This window comes from Lactuca serriola, chromosome 8, assembly GCF_051521515.1.
Source record: "Lactuca serriola cultivar US96UC23 chromosome 8, Lser_US96UC23_V15, whole genome shotgun sequence".
NCBI lineage: Eukaryota > Viridiplantae > Streptophyta > Magnoliopsida > Asterales > Asteraceae > Lactuca > Lactuca serriola.
Window position 1 is genome coordinate 46,317,963 of NC_136415.1, and position 24,549 is coordinate 46,342,511.

At 37.8% G+C, this 24,549-nt stretch overlaps 1 protein-coding gene across 5 annotated transcripts; it reads left to right on the plus strand.

The window, feature by feature from the left end:
• The first annotated feature begins 16,991 nt into the window (after window positions 1-16,991).
• On the plus strand, window positions 16,992-22,749 carry LOC145069584 (uncharacterized). Of its 5 annotated transcripts, none has more exons than XR_013689566.1 (8): window positions 17,079-17,210; window positions 17,335-17,477; window positions 18,126-18,300; window positions 18,431-18,586; window positions 18,667-18,753; window positions 19,489-19,665; window positions 19,910-20,066; window positions 22,294-22,749. XR_013689566.1 is itself a non-coding variant. In XM_079016525.1 (8 exons), exons 2-6 carry the CDS (start codon window positions 17,414-17,416, stop codon window positions 19,504-19,506), a joined length of 378 nt encoding a protein of 125 aa, XP_078872651.1. In that variant the 5' UTR covers window positions 17,079-17,210; window positions 17,335-17,413; the 3' UTR covers window positions 19,507-19,665; window positions 19,910-20,066; window positions 22,294-22,749. The 5 variants fall into 5 exon arrangements, 4 of the variants coding, with proteins under 4 accessions (XP_078872650.1, XP_078872651.1, XP_078872652.1 ...); XM_079016525.1 differs by having other exon boundaries at window positions 18,126-18,178; XM_079016526.1 differs by having other exon boundaries at window positions 18,126-18,178; window positions 18,431-18,568.
• Window positions 22,750-24,549: the final 1,800 nt, after the last annotated feature.

The following is a 24,549-nucleotide window of genomic DNA, read 5'->3' on the forward strand; positions in this document are numbered from 1 at the left end:
ATGCCTTCATATTTTTCCTACTCTGTTGCTATGACTCTCTCTGATAATTGGGCTATGTTGATTTAGTCCATGAAACGCTCTTATTATACTTGCAATAGACTCTTACTATTGTCATCATCTCTATGAACTTTCAGTAAAAGATGCCTCCTCGCAAACGCCCGAACAGAGGCAGACCTGCGACTCAAACCCCACCTCCACCGCCTCCTCCTCCGCAGTTCGATCCGATGATGTTTCAGATAGCTGTGACAGCAGCCATGGCCCAAATGAATTCTGGCGATGCTAGTGGAGTCGGAATGGGCACCAACTCCAGACATGGTGAAATCCATCCACGTGCACAGGGGTGTACTTACAAGGATTTCATGAACTGCAAACTGATGTTCTTTAATGGGACCGGAGGGATCCTTGCTCTGTCCCAATGGATCGAAAGAAACGAAGCCGTCTTCGAAATGTGCTCATGCCCCGAGGAAAGCAAAATCAAGTTCGCTGCCGCTACCTTCACTGAAAGGGCCCTGACATGGTGGAATGGCCATGTCAATTCACTCTCTTTGGTGACAGCCAACGCCATGGGCAGGGACACACTGAAGGACCTTCTGAGAAGGGAGTACTGTCCTAGGGGTGAAATCTAGAAACTCGAGGAGGAACTCTGGAACCTCAAAATAAAGGGGACCAACATAGTAGCTTATACGGCCAGCTTCTACGACCTGGTAGCTATGTGCCCTAACATGATCCCTTCTGAAAGCAAGAAAATTAAACGTTACATCTGGGGTTTAGTGCCCCCGTATCGAGGGAACGTTCTATCATCACACCCTGCAACCTTTAACAGTTCCAAGGAATTGGCCCACAGGTTGATTGATCATGAAATTCCTTCCACTCTATCAACAACAACAACTGCCACTGCACCGACCAAGACACCCGACAACAAGAGGAAACGGTGGGACCAAAAGAAGGGCAAGAAAACTCAATCCTCTTCCAAAAACCAAAAAATTGTGGCCGTCCATGCTGCCACCACTCCTGCCACCCCTGTACCAACCAAATCCTATGCTGGAAGCCTACCCAAGTGCCCCTTCCATCATAACGGCCCCTGCCGTGAAATGCACTGCGCTAATTGCGTCTGGAAGGGCCATACCGCCCGGTTTTGCAGATCTCAAACCAAACTCATTTCTCAGGTCTCCGGCTCGGGAGTAAGCCAGGCCTGTTATGGCTGTGGCGAGGTAGGGCATTTCAAGAAAAACTGCCCAAAAGCTGGGAATGCAGGAGGAACATGGAGACTACTTGCTATTGGCCACAATGAAGCAGTAGCAGACCCCACAGTAGTCACGAGTACGTTCCTTCTTGATAACTCTTATGCTTGTATCATATTCGATAGTGGAGCAGAAAGAAGTTTCGTAAACCATAACTTTAGGCAATTACTTAAGCAATCCCCACAACCACTAAAGGAAACATTCGTCGTAGAAATGGCTAACGGAAAGACAGAGAGTTCTAATGAAATTTACATAGGTTGTACCCTCACGCTAGATAATCATTCGTTTCCAATCGACCTCATACCAGTATCGATCAAGAGTTTCGATGTCATTGTGGGCATGGACTGGTTGAGTCTCCATCGTGTTGATATCCTGTGCTTCGACAAAGCCATCCGCCTAAACCTATCGAATAACGAGACTCTGTTAATCTACGAAGACAAGCCCAGTGCGAGTCTTCATATCATCTTGAGTATTCAAGCCCATAAGTACTTACGTAAAGAATATCGTGCATTCCTTGCACACGTTGTCGACACAAGCCAGAAAACGAAAGATCTAAAAGACTACCCCGTAGTATGCGACTTCCCCGACGTCTTTCCAGAGGAACTGCCAGGTTTACCTCCCCAACGTCAGGTTGAGTTCAGGATCGACTTAATTCCAGGAGCTACCCTTGTAGCCAAATCGCCCTATCGTCTAGCGCCTGCCGAGATGCAAGAACTGTCCGGTCAACTTAACGAGCTGCTCAATAAGGATTTTATAAGACCAAGCTTCTCACCCTGGGGAGCACCGGTCTTGTTCGTAAAGAAGAAAGACGGATCGTTTCGTATGTGCATCGACTATAGGGAGCTCAACAAACTCACGGTTAAAAATCGCTACCCTCTTCCTCGCATAGACGAGCTATTCGACCAACTGCAAGGGGCGAGTTACTTTTCCAAGATTGATCTAAGGTCCGGGTATCATCAATTATGAGTGCTCGAGGAGGATGTTCCGAAAACAGCTTTCCGAACTCGTTATGGACACTACGAGTTCGTAGTGATGCCCTTCGGACTGACCAACGCACCCGCAATATTCATGGATTTAAGGAATAGGGCGTGTCGTCCTTACTTGGATCAGTTAGTAATCGTCTTCATTGATGACATACTTGTCTACTCTCGGAGTAAGGAGGAGCATAATGATCATCTACGACGAGTCCTAGAAACCCTACGATCGGAGAAGTTATATGCGGAGTTCTCTAAGTGCGAATTCTGGATATGAAGAGCTGAATTCTTAGGACACGTGGTTAGCGAGGAAGGAATCCACGTGGACCCATCCAATATTAAAGCTATTGAGAACTGGTCAGCACCGAAGACACCTACAAAAATTCGTCAATTTCTAGGCCTCGCTGGCTACTACCGCAGATTCATTCAGAACTTCTCTAGGATCGTGAAACCCGTTACCACATTGACCCAGAAAGGCGTGACCTTTGACTGGGGAGGGAAACAGGAGAAGGCATTGCAGACCTTGAAACGAGCCTTATGCACCGCACCAATACTGTCCCTGCCCGAAGGGACAAAAGATTTTGTGGTATACTGCGATGCGTCCAATCAGGGGCTCGGTTGTGTGCTGATGCAACGAGGTAAGGTTATCGCCTATGCCTCGAGACAGCTAAAGACACATGAAGTTAACTACACCACACACGACCTCGAATTAGGAGCGGTTGTATTTTCTCTAAAGATCTGGAGACACTACCTGTATGGTACGAAGAGCATGATATACACTGACCACAAAAGCCTCCAACATATACTGAACCAGAAGGAGCTCAATATGAGATAACGACAGTGGGTCGAGCTACTCAACGATTACGACTGCGAGATTCGTTATCACCCGGGAAAAGCCAATGTAGTAGTAGACGCCCTAAGTCGAAAAGAATATTCTGGTCGAAAAGTCAAGTCATTAACAATGACTATCCACTCGCATCTCTCCGCACAGATTAAGGAGGCTCAGCTTGAAGCTTTGAAACCTGAAAATGTAGCGGGAGAATCCCTGCGAGGAATGGATAAGAACCTAGAAGTTAAGGGTGACAGAGCATTATATCTAATGAACCGAATCTGGACACCGTGACACGGTGGCTTCAGAGACTTGGTCATGAAGGAAGCACACAACACCCAATATTTCGTTCACCCAGGTTCAGATAAAATGTATCTGGACCTCAAGAAGTCATACTGGTGGCCTACCTTCGTGAGTGAATGCCTTACTTGCGCCAAGGTTAAGGTCGAATACCAGAAGCCATCAGGTCTACTACAGTAACCGAAGATACCTGAATGGAAGTGGGAGCGGATCACTATGGATTTCGTAACCAAGCTACCTAAGACAACAGGTGGGCTTGATACCATATGGGTCATCGTCGACAGATTGACTAAGTACGCGCACTTCCTACCCATCAAGAAGACAAATAGGATGGAGAAACTCACAAGAACATACATTAAAGAGATTGTACGACTGCATGGTGTCCCTATATCTATAATCTCCGATAGAGATAGCATATTCACTTCGATATTTTGGCAATCACTACAAAACGCCTTAGGGACGAGGCTAGACATGAGTACAACCTACCATCCGCAGACCGACGGACAAAGTGAGAGGACTATCCAAACCTTGGAAGATATGTTGCGAGCCTGTGTGATCAACTTTGGTAAGGCATTGGATACCCACTTACCCCTTGTCGAGTTTTCCTACAACAACAGTTATCACACGAGCATCAAGGCAGCTCCATTCAAAGCCCACTACGGCCGAAATTGCAGATCCCCTCTGTGCTGGGCTGAGGTGGGTGACACTCAGTTAGCTAAAGGACGAGTTCCTGACAACGCTCTCACGGGTCCAGAAATCATTCGAGAAACGACCGAGAAGATCGTACAGATTCGCGAACGATTAAAATCCGCTAGAGATCGACAGAAAAGCTACGCAGAAAAACGAAGAAAACCTTTGGAATTCCAGGTGGGAGACCGAGTCCTTTTGAAAGTCTCACCCTGGAAGGGCATGATACGCCTTGGAAAGCGTGGAAAGCGGAATCCAAGATACAAAGGGCCTTTCGAGATTCTCGCTAGAATCGGCCCCGTAGCTTACAAACTTAACCTACCCCACGAACTCAGTTACATACACCCTACCTTCCACGTCTCGAACTTGAAAAAGTGCCTATCCGACGAGACTCTCGTTATTCCACTCGAAAAAATCGAGATCAAAGAGAGCCTCAACTTTGTGGAAGAACCTGTGGAGATTGGACCGAGAGGTCAAACGAACAAAACAAAGCCACATCCCAATTGTGAAGGTTCATTGGAACGCCAAGCGAGGACCGGAGTTCACCTGGGAGCGCGAGGATCAACTAAAACTTAAATATCCTCATCTCTTTGCTTAGTTGGGTTGTAATAACTTAGTTGCTTGAATTCTAAATTTCGGGATGAAATTTCCTCTAACGGAGGGATGACGTGACAACCTGAAATTTATTCTGTCGCTGTAACCCATTTTCCGTTAATAAAATACATTTTTATTGAAATTTCCGTTAACATTTGGGTTAGACAAATCAATTAATGTTTTATTTTATTTTATTAGTGTCGAAATGAAATAAATAATAACACGTGTGACACCCTCAAAATTATTTGGGAAAATTTTAGTTTACGACTAAGCCGGGTTACGACCATTTAATCGGGTAAAATTTTAAACTCCGTTTAACGTCGGTTTGGGGTGGATCCCCATCTGGCCGCCAACCAAAGCCCTATATAAGGGTTGAGTGGCTTTCACTTGAACCTTTTCTCACACCTACAAGCTTTCTCTCTCTACTCTCTCTCTACAAGTGGGTTTTGGCCAAGAAACACCTCATTCAAGCTCTAAAACCGTAAGTAATCCTTCCTAGCTTGTTATTTAGCTTTGTATCCATGCAAATTCGGGATTTAATCACCCAAATACCTCAAAAACTTGAGTTTACGGTTGGGGAACACCTCCCAAAACCGTGAACTCCCATAAAGGGGTTTTGAAGCCCCAAAATCCCTCCAAAACCTTTCTAATGCTTATCTATGACTTAGGAACTTGCTGTAGCACCCGGTTCCTGGTACGTAAACATTATCTGAGTATTTCCTTTCTTTTAGCCTTGGACTCGGCGAGTCATAGGTCCGACTCGCCGAGTGGATGCGGGACCCAGGACACGTTTAAGTTGGCGACTCGGCGAGTCCATATCCTGGACTCGGCGAGTCATAGCTGTTGGATGAAACCCTAAGTTTCAGGGGTTTGCACCCTATTTAAAGGACTTATCAGCCCCAAGCCGGTCCCCATTGACCCTTAAAGCCCTGTATCTCTCGTTCTAAGCTATTCTTTGAGAGTTTGAGGTTAGTGTGTGTGTTTTTGAAGGTTTGGAAGGAGGAAGGAAGTAGATCCAGAAGAAGGGAAGCTATCCAGGCATTATTTGTCTTCTTCCAGCAGTTCCTTTGAGGTATAACCCGTTTTCCCTATGATTTTATGCTTAAAACTTCATTTGGGTCCTTCTTGGTCAAATCCCCAAGCTTGTATGTGCATTATATGTCGTAATAAGATGTTTGGCCTCTGGATCTAGGCAAGATTGAGCTCCAGGAGCTCAGATCTGTTAGCTTTATGGCCCCATGTTGCTTGTTAGCCCTAGATCTACCCTTTTGAGACATTTTGAGCCCTAAAATCCATATTGGTGAATATCCACACGTAAAGTTGGAAACTTTACGTGTGATTAGTGTCCTAGAAGTCCAGATCTATGAATGGCATGGACTGGAATCGAGCAAATCTGTGTATTCAGTAGGTGCATGGCAACGACTCGGCGAGTCGTTCATATGACTCGGCGAGTCTGTTCGCGAGTCTCCGAGTTTGTCCCCCTTTCGTAGTGTCGAGTGAGCAGTGAGTCACGGGGTGTGACTCAGTGAGTCGGAAGCTTAACTCATCCATGGAGGTACTCGGCGAGTCAATGCCCTGACTCGGCGAGTTCTAGGCAATCTCCTTAGATCAAGAACAGACTCGGCGAGTTGTTCATACAACTCGGCGAGTCTTAGCATAAGTGTTCTTTGGATGAAGATGAACTCGGCGAGTTGTTCATACAACTCGGCGAGTAGAATGAAGGACTTGAATATTGGTTAAGAAGGTGAACCCGTCGAGTCGTCGCCTAACTCGACGGGTAGGATCGGGTTTCATGGCAGTCATTTGGGTAGGGACTCAGCGAGTTGGAAAGCCAACTCGGCGAGTCGGGTCAACTGAAAGTTGAATCTGGCTTTGGCTTAGGGCAAGGTCAGGGGTAAAATGGTCATTTTACCCAAAGGTCAGCGAGCAGTGTTTGATTGAGTATATTGTGGGAATTGCAGCCGGAGGGTTTCCGGAGCAGCAGCAGCAGTAGTAGGTGATCAATTCCCACACAGACCAGCAGCTAATTCGAGGTGAGTTTCCTTTTCAGTAGGAACGGGTCTAAGGCACCAAGGCCGACCCGTGTAGACGAGATGCTAGTACTAGAGTGTGGGCCGAGCCCGTATCTCTGGGTTTAGTCAAGTATGATATATGTGTTAATATGACAGAGTTGCTTATACTTGTTGTCTGCGTGATACTTGTATGTTATGGGTTAGCGGTTGAGTGTGGGCAGGGCCCGTATCTCTCCGAGGTTGGAGTGTGGGCTAGGCCCGTATCTCCCAGATAGCGAAGTGTGGGCAGGGCCCGTATCTTCACAAGTGTGGGCGAGGCCCGTATCTCCCGGCTAGCGAAGTGTGGGCAGGGCCCGTATCTTCCCGAGTGTGGGCAAGGCCCATAACTCCTAGCTGAAGAATGGTTGTTATATGTTGCATGGTATGGGGTATTATGGGGGAACTCACTAAGCTTTGTGCTTACAGTTTCAGTTTTGGTTATAGGTACCTCCTCAGCTAGGGGAAAGGAGCCGGCGCGGTAGCAGCATGTCACACACACACTCCCTTGTTTCCGCAGCTACGAGCTTCACTGGGATTGATACTCTGATATTTTGATTAGTTGTATGATTTGGTTTTTAGACATGGTTCACTTTATGTTGTGGTTGATCAACGATGTTTTTAGTTATTAATATTTTCTAACATAATGTTTTTAAAACAAAATTTTTGGACGTAAAAAAATTGGGTCGTTACACTTGCATGCATGAAACTAGAAACCCAAAATCGTGTATTTAGGGGAGTAAACATGAGTTTACGGTCCATGAACATTCATGAACCGTAAACACCATAAAGGGTGTTTTGGTGTCCTTAACTCCTTCCTTAGCATGTTTAATGGACTAGAAACTTGTATGAATGAGCCTAGGACCACAAAATACAAAGGAAATGTTGTGCCCAAGGGTTTACGGTCGTAAACCCTAGTGTTTATGACCGTGAACTCCCAAAGAGTGGTCCAAGGACCGCAAACTCCAAGGGAGTACCCTTTTGAACCCGAATCACTTCTCAAGACCTTTGTTTTGACCTTAGAACCCTTCCTAGTGATGCCAGAGACCTTTAAACACACAAACTCACTATTCCCATGAGTTTACGACCGTAAACTCATGGGGGAAGTGGTCTCTCAACTGCAAACTCATGTTAGGGTGGTCATTTGAAGTGTACACTCTATAGTGAGGCCATACACTCTTTAGAAGCAACCCGTAGCACTCCTTGCATTTATAGCAAAGTATTTTCATGAACTAAAGGGTCTTTACTTGCTAAATTGGTGATAAAATGACTAATTAGACACCATCATGTGCTACTATATGTTACATAGGATCCGTGGGCGTGTTCAAGTCCTCACTTGACACCTAGCATCCTACCCGACGTTCTGTCCACCCCGCTCACTGCAGGTGAGTTCATACCCCTTAATTAACCTTTCAAATGTTTTTAAATGATTTTATGGGGGGAATACAAGTTTGAATCCAACAATTTATAGTATCAATCACATGTGATTTGTAACTTACAAACAAAAAGGATTTCTATACTTTTAAACATTTTGCCATCAAAACTGCTTTCAGTGTTTATCAAACGCATTTTCATGTTAATTTGTTATAAAAACTATTTTCAAACTCTTTTAAACTTCTTATGCTTCTAAAATATATCCACACCAATATATTTATATAAGTAAGACTTGAAGGACTTAGGACTGATAGCTCGCCATATTTCCTGTTCTTGTTTGATTGGGGTCTTAGGGTATATTGTCATCTGCCCGACTGTTGTTGAATTCTTAGTTATATATTGTAGGGATAAGCGTAGGCGGGTACCCGCCTCATTTGGCGAGAACTGGAACCGAAACCAGAACCGCTCTAGGCGGTTCTTAAATATTTGGAACCAGTCCCGGAACCGGCGGTTCCGGTTCCGGGAGCGGGTAACCCGGTCGCATTAATTTTGTTAACTTTTTTCGACAAAACCGCAATTTAGTTCGATCCAAATTAAATCAATTCGGACCAAAGACGGACAAAATCGGACCAATATATTCTAAACCGGTCTAAGTAACACACCTTTATATGAAATTATATATATATATATATATATATATATATATATATATATATATATATATATATATATATATATATAAACCGGTTCCAGCGGGTACCCAGCGGGTAGCGGTTCCGAAAAAACGAGAACCGGAACCGGAACCGAAACCGCCTAAGGGCGGTTCCGGTTCCAAAACCGGTAGTTCCGAGGCGGTTCCGGTTCCAAAAGCGGATACCAGGTTCCGATGCTCATCCCTAATATATTGTATGTATTTGTGTTGGATATGAATACCTTCACTCAATTCAATACTTTTGGGTATCCAAGAAAGACTACAACACGCTAGTTAACTATAATAGGTATAGTTAAGGTTTACCACTCCTTACTACCATTAATATGATACTTACCACGGTTAGTACTATTATGAGTCTCTACATGTTAAGTACTATACAAGAAGAATACTATATACTATACAAAAGAACACTAAATACATTATACCGAGAAGCACACTATACACTAATACAAGAAAACATACTAAAACAGAATGTGATACACTATTCCTCTATACGACACTTTACTGCGCCTTCGCCATGTAACCTTAGTCTCCTGGAGGGAGAGCGGACTCTACGTGTATAGATCTATACAGGACGGACACTCACACATCCCGAATGCTAGCTACAGTCCGAGCCGACTAGGCCCAGGGATGATAACATGCTACCACACTACGTATGACTTGGAGGGTCAGGATACATTCAATCGCCTATCCGCCTGGTTACATACAGAATCACATTCGGATCCCTAAATTAAAAAATTAAGAATTAAAGGTAAAGTAGACTCCCCGAGGTGTATTATACACTTATCACTACCTAGAGTCTGCAGTTTATTTACCATTTAGTAGGCAGTAACACTGATGGAACAATACATTATTTTCCCCATTTACTTTGTTCAAATGAAGTCCAAACTGTATTTTTATAATTGGAAGTCTAATTGGGAAAACTTTTACACACTTAGAGGATCAAACCTACAAGTAACCAAGTCTTGGTAGAAGACTACTTTTATTAGAAAATATAGGATTTTCTAGAGATCTACCTTATTTTCAAACTTGATAACAACTTTCATGTTACACGATTGTAAACACTTTTATACAAGCAATAACACTAAAATCTTATGAACTCACCAGCTTTATGCTGATACTCGTTTTCAAAATAACTTGTATTCTCAGGTCGTCAGTAGACAAGTACAGATGCAGCTTTTGAGAAGACGGAGCACATACAAGACTCCTCTTTATTTTTTATTATACTTTTTGGTGTCTAACAAACTGTACAGAACACGCTTGTATTACAATTACTATATTAATGTAATGGATGTTGTTTCTTGTTTTTACTATTATGTTTTGTTATGATATTGTACATGACGTCCTCCACCTCATAACGTATTCCGCCGTTCTCACTAGCTCTGACATATATCTAGAAAACATCTGAACTTTCAGAAAACAATGCTTATTGAATTCCTTAAGTTCATATTTCTAAATACTTGATGCTTTGATAATCCTTTATCTAAGCTTCCTAAAATCATACACCCTTGTCTTAGAAAGCTCACATGTGTGTCTAAATAACTTCAGAGCTTATGTTACTAAGTCCCAAATGTTCAGACTAATTGCCAAATCTCATAATTTGAACTATGAAGAGGGATGCCGTAATCATAATCAAATTTGAGAATATAATTTTCACAATTGCAATCTTCTTAAAATCTCTCTTAGTGAAAGCATTTCCTTACAATCATTTTCATGAAGGAGGGAAACCTTATGACACTTACATTTTAAAGTGTATGTGTTCCTATCCATGTGAATTTTTTATAACAACAATCATAAGACAATGTTTGTGACAAATCCAACTCATATGGATTGAACTTGTTCAATCTTGATTTCTCGCCTTATGGCAGCATGAATTCCCACTATTGCTTCCAGGTTGTTAACAAGCTCACCCTTACCTTATTAATGTACTTTCCATTGATCAGGGTGCCTTGCCTTTATGCAATCCAATTGAGAACTCATAGAACTCATATTGCATAGTTGACTTGATCTAGAATGGCACAGAAACAAAATTATGTCAACATGATAGATCGCCAACCTCAAGTCATGTGCTAGTGATTTACTTATCGGTTTATTCCTGATTTGTTCTTGAACTTTTCAATACAATTGAGACTCCCAATGACTTCTTGACATATATGATTCTCTTTTTCAAGGAACTTTTCTTGACAAAACAAATATTCAAGAGTTAGTGCGAAATCCTATCAAGACTAACACTTAGCTCAATTGGTTCTTGTTGGTCTTTGTCTTCTGAAAGACATCACAACGTACCAATTTCAAATGTGCAAGAATAATAAGACTTTTTCCAATTCCACATTTGTTGAGTGTTATAAACCTACTAAAGACGTGTCACTCAATTCACAATCTTGGAGTATGACTCTAAGATTCGATATTGGAACGAAGTATGATTGACTTCTTGATTTAACCATTTCCACAATTCCTGATTCCTCTTCTTAGACATACAAATGTACTAAGACTCACTTAGAGGATCAATTAAGATATGGTTCTTAATCATTAAGACTTATCATAAAACACAATAACAGGTACTCTCCCTTCTTATTAGAATAGAGAAACTTTTATCTTTCTGCCTACTTGATTCTTCTTATTCATTCTACTATTTATTGAAACCTTTTCAATCAACTCAAAATTACACTTAATCTTATAAGTGTAATCATATTTACTAAACTTTAGTAAGTTATGACGAATACTTTATCTTTCTTTGTGGCGGACTTGACCAACGCATAACAAGGTGTACCTGATCCCTAGCCCTTCACTTGACTCTTTGTCAAGGAATTAGTCGAATTTCCAAATATGAAAGTTTTTCATTCGTCACACAATGCAGGTTGCATGATTCCAAGTTTCTGACCAATTGAAACTTGTGCGATGAGAAACTTTCCCAATTTGGTAAATCCTCGACATTTCCACAAATAACATAATTAAGAATCAAATCCATTATTGCTAATAATAGAAACATTCAAACATCAATTTTTCATACATGCCATTGCAAGGATAAATAAATAAGACAAAAAACAAATTTTATTTTGTTGCGGAAAAACTTTGTCCTTACAATGCAATTCAACTGAAAAACTATGCTATTACATATTCCTAAGCAATCTATTCTAACTCCAAGTAGTAGCTCAAACATCCAATCTTCAAACAATGTGATCGAAATCCATTTTCTTCACAATTAGATTCAGCTCACTTCTTCCCTTAAGCTTCCTATTTTTTCTTCGATCCTACAATAAATCAAAATGTAATCTTATAACATCATGAATTAAGAATCTAGAATAGGAACTCAAAAGAGTTAGATAATGGATTTTACCTAAAGTAGAGCCATATGCCTTGACTCTCCCATCTCTTAGATCTCTCAGGTAGTTTGGGCAGCTTTGTCTCTAATGCCCCTTTCTCTTGGCAATAAAAGCAAATGGACTCTCTAACGAACTCACTATATGATTCATGAAGTGACCGAAGAACCCAGTCAACATCCAACATCTATGAGATATCAACACCCATCATCCTTAACCTATTAATGTGTGACTTCATCTCTCAGACGTGTGCACACACATGTTTCCCATCTTCGTGTTTACTTGCCAAAAGGGCTTGAGTTAGCTTGAACTTTTCAAGCTTTCGAACTTGTGGGTCAGAGAGAATAATTAGAGGAGGTGGAGGAATTGAAGCATGATCTCTGGTTCCTCGATCATATCGTGGAATAACATCTCCATTTGGAAAACTTGTTCCATGGGATTTGGGAAGACCATTGTTAGATTCAGACATCTACAAAACGGGAGAAATTCAAGTCAAGTTGATTAGAATCCTTGATGTAACACCAAAATGAAACATCAAGGCTAGGATCCAACACAATACTCTACAACCTAGAAGAGGGATGTCGTAATCTAGTTGCAGAATATTTTAAGGTAGGTAAATGACGATTTACCAATTTCCACCATGAAAAGCGAAAAATAAATTTAAGTTTTAAATGAATTGAAACTCCTATATATTTTTAGATTCATTGAACTTGTCAATGACATGTTTAATCTCGATTATGCCCTTCAAGTTTGTGACTGGGATGCCGAGGATCACAAACAAGGTGTGAATAACCATGCGAATGTACATGGTGCACTCAATGTCATGCTCACGTAATCAATGTGTCGGTTAACCACACACACTCCATTGATCTATGACAGACATCGAATCACCCTTCGCAACCAATGTCAATCCCAAATTAGTGTGCCGGTTAACCACGCACGCTCCACTAACGTTTCGACAATGGTACAAAGTGTAATTCCATGGATTAGCATACAATTTCACATTTTGCCTAAAGTAACTATGATTTGGGAATTTGTAAAAGCATGTAGTTACTTTGTACTTCATTATACTTATAATGGAAGGTTTCTGTCCTATCCTACCCGTTCAGCTAACGGCCCTCCACTAGTCAAGAGTGCGGTGGGTAAGAGTGGATAACCATTCAATCACCATTTTATAGGCAATTTCCTTAAACATCCCTTATAGACCAGCTTCATGAATGAGGCCTACTAACGGTAAGACTGACTCTTTACTCATATATATATATATATATATATATATATATATATATATATATATATATAATATTAGACTTTTAATGTTACATATATATAATATAGGGTGTATTTTACACTTTTAAAACACTAGGTGGTTTTATTAACTTTCTCTTTTAATTAACTTAACAAAACCATGTGGGTGTAATTTGAACTTTTCAAAATGCTAGGGTTCTAGAATTTAAATATTACATAATGAAACTATTAATCAAAAATTTTAAATTCCAAAACATGAGGGCAAGTTTTGAAACATTTCAAAACATTAGGGTTTAGAATTTAAATATTTCAAAATTAAACTTTTAATCAAATTTAAACTATAAAACCTAAAGGGGAAAATTGAAACTTTTTCACAAGATAATTCAAATCTAAATTACAAATAATCAATCTTTATCTAATAAAACAAAAGATTATCTAAATTTTGACAATTATCTTCTATTTTGGCAAGGATAATCACCCAATATTGGTAAAATTCGGATTTTATTGACAAAAAAGGTTTTAGGTAATTATCAACAACCAAAATAGGTCAAAATCCCGCAAAACAGCATTCTGCTTCTCAGACTCGTCGAGTCAGCACTGGACTCGTCGAGTTCACAGTGGACTGGGCGAGTTCAGTCATGAACTCGGCGAGTCCAGCCCCCAGAAACTCAAAATTTTCGATTTTAATCTTGAATAATCAAATATAGCATCAAATACATCAAACAAACAACCCTAGGCTCAGATACCACTATTGGGTTTTGAGCACTACATTATCCTATGGTGTACATGCAAACCCTAATAGCTTTGGATCTAGTTTATGTCAGACTAGACTCTCGAGTTGAGTTTGATTCTAGCGTGAGAAGGTGGAATGAGGTGTCGAAATCAGAGATGGATTCCATATTGAGGGGTATTGATTATCTTCTGATGCCTTAGACCTGTGTAGGTCAGTACTCGGGTACGGGAAGTACCGTGAGATGCATAGAGTTACGAACAGTGAACGACATAGGTCGGGGCAGAGTCGACCTTCAGTTGGGAGTGTAGCATTCGCTTGGGGTAAGGCGAACTTCATGACTTGCGTGTCATAATGAGCCGAGGTAGTTATTGTGGGAAGGGAGCTATTGAGACGGTTGAGATAATGCAACGGACCTTGGGGGTTCAACGGTTGGGTCGAATTCAGACCTGGTGCACAATGTTAAGGGGGTTTGTGAAATGGAGCTGAGGCTTATAGTTATTTCTATGTCTGAGGAAACTTCTGAGCGAGCATGGTTATTCTCTGGTGTCTGAGGGCAGAGTGTTGAAAATTCACTATTTGGATGGGTTGGTATAGCAGTTTAGTGAATGAGCCCTGGTGGGATGTGAACCCTTCTGTTCAATGGGGTGTGATCCATATTGTTTGGTACATTGGTATGAGGATCGATAGACGATTGTCGAATTTTGCCTGGTGAAATCAAAGGAGCAGTGAGTTCTCAGGGTGCGAGGTTCAAAGGGCGACTATCATAGTGATAGCATGAGTGGGCGGTCTGGCGGCAGGCTAGGTGACTAGAGTCTCTGATTTTGGGAAGGTCAGAAAGGGTTATCTTAGCAGCAGAGGGTTCAATTTTGGTTTTGGTTTCGGGAGTTCCTGTTTGGACACAGGCATCCACGGGAAGATAGTGGTGAGATATGAGGTCTTTCTTTTTGGTGCTTCTGGGTTTTTGGTTTCAATCTAAGTGTTGATAAGAAGCGATTTCGAGGGCGAAATCTAATTAAGTGGGGGAGAATTGTAACATCCTGTTTCAGATTGTCCATGATTAGGGTTCATGGGCCACGAGTCAGGCATGAGGAAGTCTCGGGTTGTGGCGAGTTGCTGGAATCGTAAGGCATCTCGTCACCTGTCCGTAGAAATGAGGATCTTGGGAATCTGAAGATATATCAAAGAAGCTATGACAGTTTGGGAGTTATGGAAAGTTGACTCCTTATGGAGAAATGAGTGGCTTCGGGTACGCTGGGCGTAAGTATGGTTACGCTTAGCGTACCTATGAGCGTGGAATGGACGCGAGGACCACCTAGTATGCGGGGCGTACTAGGCGCTGAAGGAAAACCCTAATGCAAGTGGTGTCCCTATTTAAAGAATGAGATGGTCTCATTTCTGGCCACCTTCCTCAGCCATTAAACCATCTCAAACCCTAATAATCGTTCTTGAGCTTGTGGGTGGCCATGTTGAGCTTGTATGTGTTATTGTGGGCTCTTTGGAGTTAAGAAGGAGCATGAAAGAGAATGGAGTTGGAGTGAAGGCCTTGTATCTGAGCTTTCTTGGGGCTAGAGCATCATTTGAAGATAAAAAGCTCAAAGCTTTCCCTTTCTTCTTGATCTATACTTAGTATGGTCCATTTTAGGGTTTTATGTCCCAAGATTCGAACTTTGTGAGTTGGTGAACTCCAGAGCTGAATAACCTGTCCTTTTAAGCGTATTTAGTGGTGGGGAACAATAAAAATGAGATCTTGATCATGAAAATCAACCTATGCATGAGCTATGTGCATTTTGGGTTAAGAAAGTAAGAGTTTCATGTGTTGTGACCTTGTCAGTCATTCTAGGGCCTAAAGTCGTCAAGCTTATGGAGTAAGAGATGTTAGGAAGTCTAGATCTTAGAGATGAGTTAAGGTCTTAACGGATTAAGACCTAGAAACTTGGACAAGCAAAACTGAGAGTACGCGCGACGTAATTCCAGTACGCCCCGCGTACTGGGTTGAGGTACCCGACCAATTCTTGCGCGCCGGAGTTCGCTGAGCGTACCAAGGAGGTACGCCCCACGTAACTCCTTCTGTGGGCTTTTGAGTTATGTTTTGGGCCTCGAGTGTTGGGCCTGGAGTTTGGGCTTCGTGCATTAGAGTCTTGGACCAGAAAAGTGTATATATGTGCTTTGGGCCCTTGAGTTGGGCTTGCCTTTTTGTTGGGTTTTGGGTCGTGTGTGGGCCCATTTATTATTAGGCCTCGGTGGGCCCAATGAGTTCAGGGGATTAATGAGCTGGTAGATGGCTGTCTTTAGACCCAAATAAGTGAGAGGTTGGACTTAGCTCCTAATTGAGATAATTGTGGGTTTGGCACCGAGTTAGAGGCCGGTGTGTGGCAGAAGTGTTTATAGGAGCGGTTCTTCATCCGAGGTGAGTATTCTCACTATACTTTACCTAGAGTGGTAATTAGAGTTATGAGATAGAGTATTTTGTATGCTATTTATATTATGTGATACACTGTATTATTTCTATGTGATTTATGCTAGGTATGTTTCAGAGTTTACAGAGTTAGGACCGGAAGGTCCACAGAGTTAGGACCAGAGGGTCCACAGATTTATGGGGCTGGAGGGTCCCACTAAGACACGTTGAACAGAGGGTCAAACAGAGTTATAGCCTCGAGTGGCTAATATGTATTGTATGTGGTATTTTGGGAAACTCACTAAGCTTCGTGTTTACCGTGTTATGTGTTATTTGTTTCAGGTTTTCTTATCTGGATCGCGGGACGACACCGGCTTGATTGTACACACCAAAGAAAGAGTTAAGAGGATTTTGGATTACCATTTTATTAAACATGGAGCTATGTTTTGTGAAAAATGTATTGAGAATTATAATTTTTCAAAAGAAAAATTGTTTTGAATTTTACGGTGTTACACTCTTGTAGATAAGGACGATTGCATGTAGAGCTCATGAGAACATTGATAACACTTTGAAGGCTGCTAATGTTGTATTGAACATATTTGATCTTTCTCGTGAGGTTAGTTTTTCTTAACTTTGATGGCTGCTAATGTTTATCTATTTCTCAAATTCCTAAAATACCCTTCAGACAAATAGAAGTTTCTTCCTGACCCCTTCACCTCCGCCTCCCCTAAGACTTTCAACAGTTGGGATCTATGGTAATTTGTATAGAATAATTTATCAATATAATAGTTTTTAACTATTATTTGACGGTTGTGTAATTGGTTTAGGTTTGCCAAATATATCATGTATATGATTAATTAGTTAATTTTTTTTTTCTAGGGCAATGAAGGTTGAAGAAGAGAAAATTAAGACTGAGAAAGTGGGTATTCACAGGCTCCTTTGATTCCAAGAATGATTCATGTTCTTTGTTACCATGGAACCACTGACGTTCCATCGGACCACCGTTTCAATTTCTGCAACAGGTAATAATACCGATTTTTTTTTGCTTTCCATCTGACTAATTTCCAAGCATATGATTTCTAATTTCGCATACTTATTATGTGAATGATTGTTGAATCCAATTTTAAAACTAAATTTGCATATTGATTGGTACCGATTTCTGATTTTGAGGAGGTTCCCCTCTTAATTCATACAGATGCAAATGAAAGAAAAATACCATTTTACAGATACTAGAAGCAAGCAATGGCAGCTACAACTAACTGAATATCTGAAACTTTTAGTAACTTATATTGATGTTCTTCTTTTTATTTTTTTTCCGAATTCAGAGGTTTCAGTTGTACAGATCATTATAATGAATCCATCCCATTAAACATATATATTTTCATCGATTTTGAAATTAAAAAAAAAGTATATTTGACTCTTAAAAGTCAAACTTGAGCTCTGTGCCTCAAATTTGTCACTAACAATGCTTAAATTGCTCATTCAAACTGTTAGCAAGCATTACGCTTTTCCTCATTATGTTTCATTAAGTTTTACCTGAAGGCTCTCTTATATATCTATAAGTTTTTTATTCCATATGTTTGAAATAAATTTTCGCTTTTAGGCATGTTCTATAAAGTATAAACCGTACTAAATTTTTTCAACTTTTCATAACAATGGACAATTCCCAGAAAGACCATTGTTTGGTGGAGCAGTTTCCATTACTTTCACACTTAAGTTTGAGGTTAGTTTTGTAATTTACCTTTCATGTCTCTGTTTGTTTAATATACATTCTTCAGTCTATAAGAAAGTTCAAAATTTCAATTGTGGGATGTGAGCAATATTCGTGAAGTTCCTGATCATCAGGTTTGTTTCTTTCTTCCATGCTATTACAACCATACAATTTTTAACAACTTCAGTTTAATCCCAAATTGATTGATAAATTGTGCATCTAATTATTATCTCCTTATTTGTTATTGGATATTTATTTGTTCAGGAGGTGTTTTTGGATCTTGCACGCGATGAAAGCTTGATATTTGAGCTTTTAGAATTGAAACATGATATTGAAGACAATGGAAGTGCTACTTGGTTTTTACAAGCCCTTGCTCGAGAACAAGGCGCAAAGGGCAATATCGTAATTTCCTTCGGGGAAGTATTGATCAAATATCTTAAATACATGTTATTTATGTTAAAAAGAAAACTAAACCTTTTGTTTTTATTTATCCGAACCAGGTCACTGAGCAGTCAACAATGTTTGAGGCTCCTGAACTCCAATTTAGAAACTTCCCAGCTGTCATAACAACTACTACTGCCCAAATGGTAAAAAAATATTTTTTTTTGTTTTTATATATCTCTTAATAAGCGTATATATTCATAACTAATAACATATATAAAATTATTCAGTCTTTGTGTTTGATGGATTTCATTATTACCATGGGAGGATAGAAAGAATTCAATTCCATCCTGCCTTTTCATTGAAAGACCAAAATATTCTTACTATATACATATTGAAACAAATAAGAGACAAATAACCACTTATACTTTATTTTTACGGATCAAGCCATAAAAGTATCACATTTTTCCTGTTTAACCCGTTTTGACTTTTTGACATGATATCGCACATAACAATGGCGAGAATGTTTAATTTGGAAATTACTTTAAAAGCTGATATAACAAGTCAACGAGAGTAAACTATGCTGCTACTATTCGTAATTTATCCTATTAACATTTAAATTTCAAAAATGTCATTTTCTATTGTAAGTTTGTGTTATCAAGAGCCTCACAAATATAATGACAAAATTTAACTACTTTTCAATGTTCAGTTCTTTTTTTGTAAATATCTATAAGTGAATGTTTACTCACTTCCACCAACTCTTCATGTAAGATATGAATGTATGTCTTAATTTTTCTTGAATGTTTATAGAATTTTGAAGAATGTATAAACTTTAAATTTTGATGTTTTCTTTGAAAAATGTTTTTTAATTGCAATTTTTATCTATGTTTTATGAGTAGGCGCGGAACCAAATCTGATGTAGATGTGTTTTGTGAATGCAGTGGCCTATCACAATTTGAAAGAGATGGTGACGATTTATAGCAACCCTGACACTGGGAAGAAAGATTACAAGTTTGGGTTTAGGTTCATTGTACATTCTTATAATTAATAAAAATGATTTTTAATTAATTTTATGGATATGAGGTTGGTGGGATGCCTCACAACAACAAAAATGCAATGTGAGTGAGTGTTTTTAAGTTTTTATTTATTTATGTATTTCAGATGCTTAATTATTTGTCGATTTCTGTGGATGATGATACTTCATAGGCTTTAATACATGGTGAATATATAACTGCAGGGACAATAATCATTTCATCATATTTTGGTTTTGTGTCTTTTCTGGAAATTTTTATAAGTTTGCTCTTAAATATGTCAAAAGTTGGATAAGATCTTAAAACACGTTTTTTTTTGAATTTCTTGCAGGTGTTGTAGAGGTGAAAAATTACTGATTTACCCTTTTCACATCTGGATATGAACCTCTGGATGTTGGGACAAGACTTCATCCTATAGAAGGATCATCTTGCTAAGAAATCAAGGATGAGATTTCTCTCTTTCGTGACATGATTTTTTGCTTCTCAGGGTAAAGCATCTTTGAAAAAAATATAATTGTTTGTGTTTATCTATTTCGTCTCAAGTTTTTGTTTTCCTAAACGAATCTGGTAACATATTCAATATAAGGGGAAGAAGGTGAAGAAGGTATCATTTGGTACATGTTGAAATAAGGAAAAAAAAAACAAACACAGCACCAAAGGTGCAACTAATTCCCCTCTAGTTAAAATTAGTAGAGTCCATCATGCAAAGTAAATGTTGTAAAAATCAAAATTATAAGACATCATGCAAAGTAGTGAACTTAGTGGAAAATCATCTCACCATGTAACGATTTATGCCAAAATCTTGATACTACCCATAGAGATCGAACTCATGGCATGAATTACATCTTGAATTTTTAAAGAAAATGATAAAGAGTCCAACAAAATTTAGATCAGACTTAGACCCGAGGATATACCCATACCAGAAACCAGATAAAGAGTCCACTCACTCACCTTTCACTCACCAAACACCAGAAATTGTCACCTTTTACTACCTTTTATTTTTTTATTATAAATTTAATATATATATATATATATATATATATATATATATATATTACATAAATATTATATTTGTTTTGTAGGGAATTAAAATCCATAAATTTTAATATATATATTTTTTATAATTTTTTAGTGTGTATATATATATATATATATATATATATATATATATATATATATATATATATATATATATATATATAGGTTTAGGTTATTCTATTCAAAGTAATTATTGTGTTATTGTATGCATAAATGTGGGCCAATCAAATTTACTTATTTTAAGAAAGTGATTAATATATATTATTGAATTAAATATAATTGAAAAATATCATCTTAATTAATTACAAGGGTAATTTAGTCAGTTAATATAGATTTAATAAATGAAATTTGCATATTTTAAGGGATCATAGATTCTATTAATTTTAAAAATCCGATTTTACGAATTATAAGGTTTTTAATTCGGACATTCTGGCAGAATATGTTTGAGTATGTTCAAAAATAAAAATATTCTTGAACCATAAAATAATAAAAATATTCTTGAACATATTTCTTGATCATGACTTTAAAAATTTCTTGTAGAATAACAAAATTCTCGAACCATCAATTGAAAAACTAAAACAAAAAATTACATTAATTTTTATAAAATACATGTAACAATTGCTAAGAATTACATTTATTGTAAAAAAATAAAACTAAAAAACTTTCAAATCGGAAAAAAAAAACATCAAAAATCTAACAAATACACTAGTTCATTCTAAAAGAATAATGTTGCTAAGAAACACTATCAATTTTGTTGTCCGTTCTTCAAGCATCAACTTCTGTGAAAACAAATTCAATTGTAGTTTAGAATCCAATAACGCATTAGCAAATGATAAATAAAAACTATATTCCTTTGGAAAAATATGCGGACTTGTTAACTGCACCAAAACCAATAACCAAAAATTGTAGAACATGTATAATCAATGAGAGAATATCAATACTCCATTCCAACAAAATTAGAATTCGTGTTTCCATTCCGATAGAATTTGAATTCGTGATTTCATTCCGATAGAATTGAAATTGTATAAAATACACAAATTACTATGGGATTACTAGAAAGTAGTTTAGTCAATTGTTGATCATTGATAGCAAAAAGGAGAAGTGAATACCAATATTGTAAATAAGAAATATGTGAGATCTTATTGCACAAATTAGTTTTTATTTCTATTTTGAAGTCAAAAAAAATGTCTAGTTCGAAGCATATTAGCTCAAATTAGTATTTTCTTTCATTAAGACCAAGTGTTTTAGACAATATTTCAATATCTAATTTTAAACTCAAATGTAATCGTTTGCAAACTCTCGCCCATTGGCATCACATAACAGAAAGAAAACATCAAGTCAAAATTTAACCCTTGTTATATGGTATAACAAGGAACAACTAATATTAATATATCTTCAAAATTTTGTGAAAACTTAATATAATAAGTTTCTATTTTAAAATTCTAAAGAAGATCGCCCTAAGTCATTTCATTAACTAGTTTATGTGCTAAACATAAATTAAGCTGGATTGAAATGTGATGGAGAAATTATAATTAAACAAACGATTTCCACTTCACCAACTTAAGTTTTTACAAACGATAATCTGTTGCTATTTAATCCCACTGAATTGTAGACAAAAAATAAGGATTGAAACTGATGCTTACCATCCTGTCGATAACCACTCTGGATTGATGACAGATGGCTTCAAGGATGATAAACGCTTCAATGGAGATGAATAGCGGAGATCGAGCAGTGGATGTCGGTGGGATAGCCGAAGGTGAGCAGTCGATTGAGGGTTGTCTCGTGTGGTCGGAGGTAAGCAGCGTGAAGGAAGCGCTAGTGGTGAGCAGCGAAAGTGACCAGCACCGATTGACAGTCTTCTGGTGTGGCCGGAGACGCCTACGTTTGGCCGGAGACGGAATCGTTTGGACTTTGGAGGATTCACGATGTAGGCGGAATCCATCTTTGCCCGATCAAAAGGAACACGGGTTTAAAAGCCCTAATCTTTTAAGTGGATCCACTTGTTGAAACAACAAGGACACCCTTATTTATTTAAGTTATAAATCAATACCATGATTATAGGGATTATTTTTGGAAGTTACTAAACAAATTACTACATTACCCTTATTTATTTATTTAATTTTGATTGGTTCACATTGATGCATACAATAACATAATATTTACTTTAAACACCTAAACTTATCTCTCTCTCTCTCTCTATATATATATATATATATATATATATATATATATATATATATATATATATATTAGAAAAACAAAAAAACTAGTCAATAGGATGAGGAGAGAGAGTGGAGAGGGGCTATTGCACCCCTACTATCTTTCACCCACCCTGGCACCCTGCACCAAAGGTGTAGTGTAGCCTGATACGGTTCCCTTCCACTCATCCTCTTCCCGCATCACATTTCTTAGCGTTAGAGTTTCTCCTGCCTTCCGACATTTTTCTGTTTTGCCGAGTTGAACAGCTCAACGTGTTGTAACACACCAAATTTTGATGGGCTACTGTCACAGTGTCACCCTGGCATTTTGACGATCTTAATATAAAAATGAGTGGTGTGAAACGTGTGGTTGGAAACCCCAGGAAGAAGATGGAGCTTCAATTAAAACTAACTATTAGTAAATTATAAAATATGTTTTTTATTAAAAATAAAAAATATTTGAGAGATGGTTTAGTGCTTTAGGGGTTTGAGAGATGGGTTTATCATTTATGGTTGGCGTTCATCTGATACAACAAATAAAAGGTGACATTTTGCGAAAAAAAAAGTGAAAGTGAAGATTCTGTCAAAAAAAAAGATGACGATTATGTCAACAGATATATAGGTTTAAAATTTTGTTTGAAAAATAGAAAGGTGATAATTTTGTCAAAAAATTAAAATGATTACGATACAAAAACGTTTACATGCAAATGAAAATACAGAAGAATACATATGATGAAGGCACGTGTCCACAAGTGTGAAATTTAGCCAAAATACTACTAAAAGAGAGAGAATGGCAACATGTTTACTTAACATTTTTAGCAGACATTGTAAAAACTAAAAACATTATTTGATGTTGAAATTTAGTACATATGTTTGTTTTATTGAAACAAAATATATAATATTAGACATGACTAAAAAAATTATGTATCTATTATTTGGCAAAACATGACCGGTACAAAACATCATGTTAAAACTACAAAATCTTTGTTGACAAAAAAAAAAAAAACTACCGACCTAAATAAAAAAAACATATGAATACAAAAAGATGAAGATTAAACCTATATAGAAAAAGTATTAAATTCAAGAAAATAACTAATCTATTGTATGTAATTATGCATCAACTCTTCGATGAATTTGTTTTCTTCTATGATGATCTTATGATAAAAGAACTTATTCTCTTATGTAAAATCAATACATTTTATTATTAATGCAAATATATATTTAAAAGTTGATTGATTTTTCAAAATAGACAAAATTACAAAAATGGTCCATGTGGTTTTTCAATTTCTATGGGTAAGGTAAAAAAAAGGTTTATTAGCAAAAAAAATCCCTATTTAATGGTTTTGTTGCGGTTTTGATCCCAACCTCGTTGAGTTTAACAACATGCTGTTAACTTTTGGCAAATGACGGATTAACTTTTGGGACCATTTCTGTAGTTTTATCTTTTTACCAAAACTGCAAAGACCAATTATGCAATTTTTATTTTTTATTTTATTGAATTATTATATATTAATTATTTTAATTACTTTTTTCTTTTTAACTTTTTTCTTATTATATTATTTTTTTATTAGATTATTATATATTAAGAAATATTATTTTTAATTTATTATATTTATATATTAATAAATATTACTTTTTTATTATTGATTTTTTTAAATTTCTTCTTTATTGCATTAATTCATTTTTATTGGATTATTATATATTAATAAATATTATTTTTAACGTATATTATTTA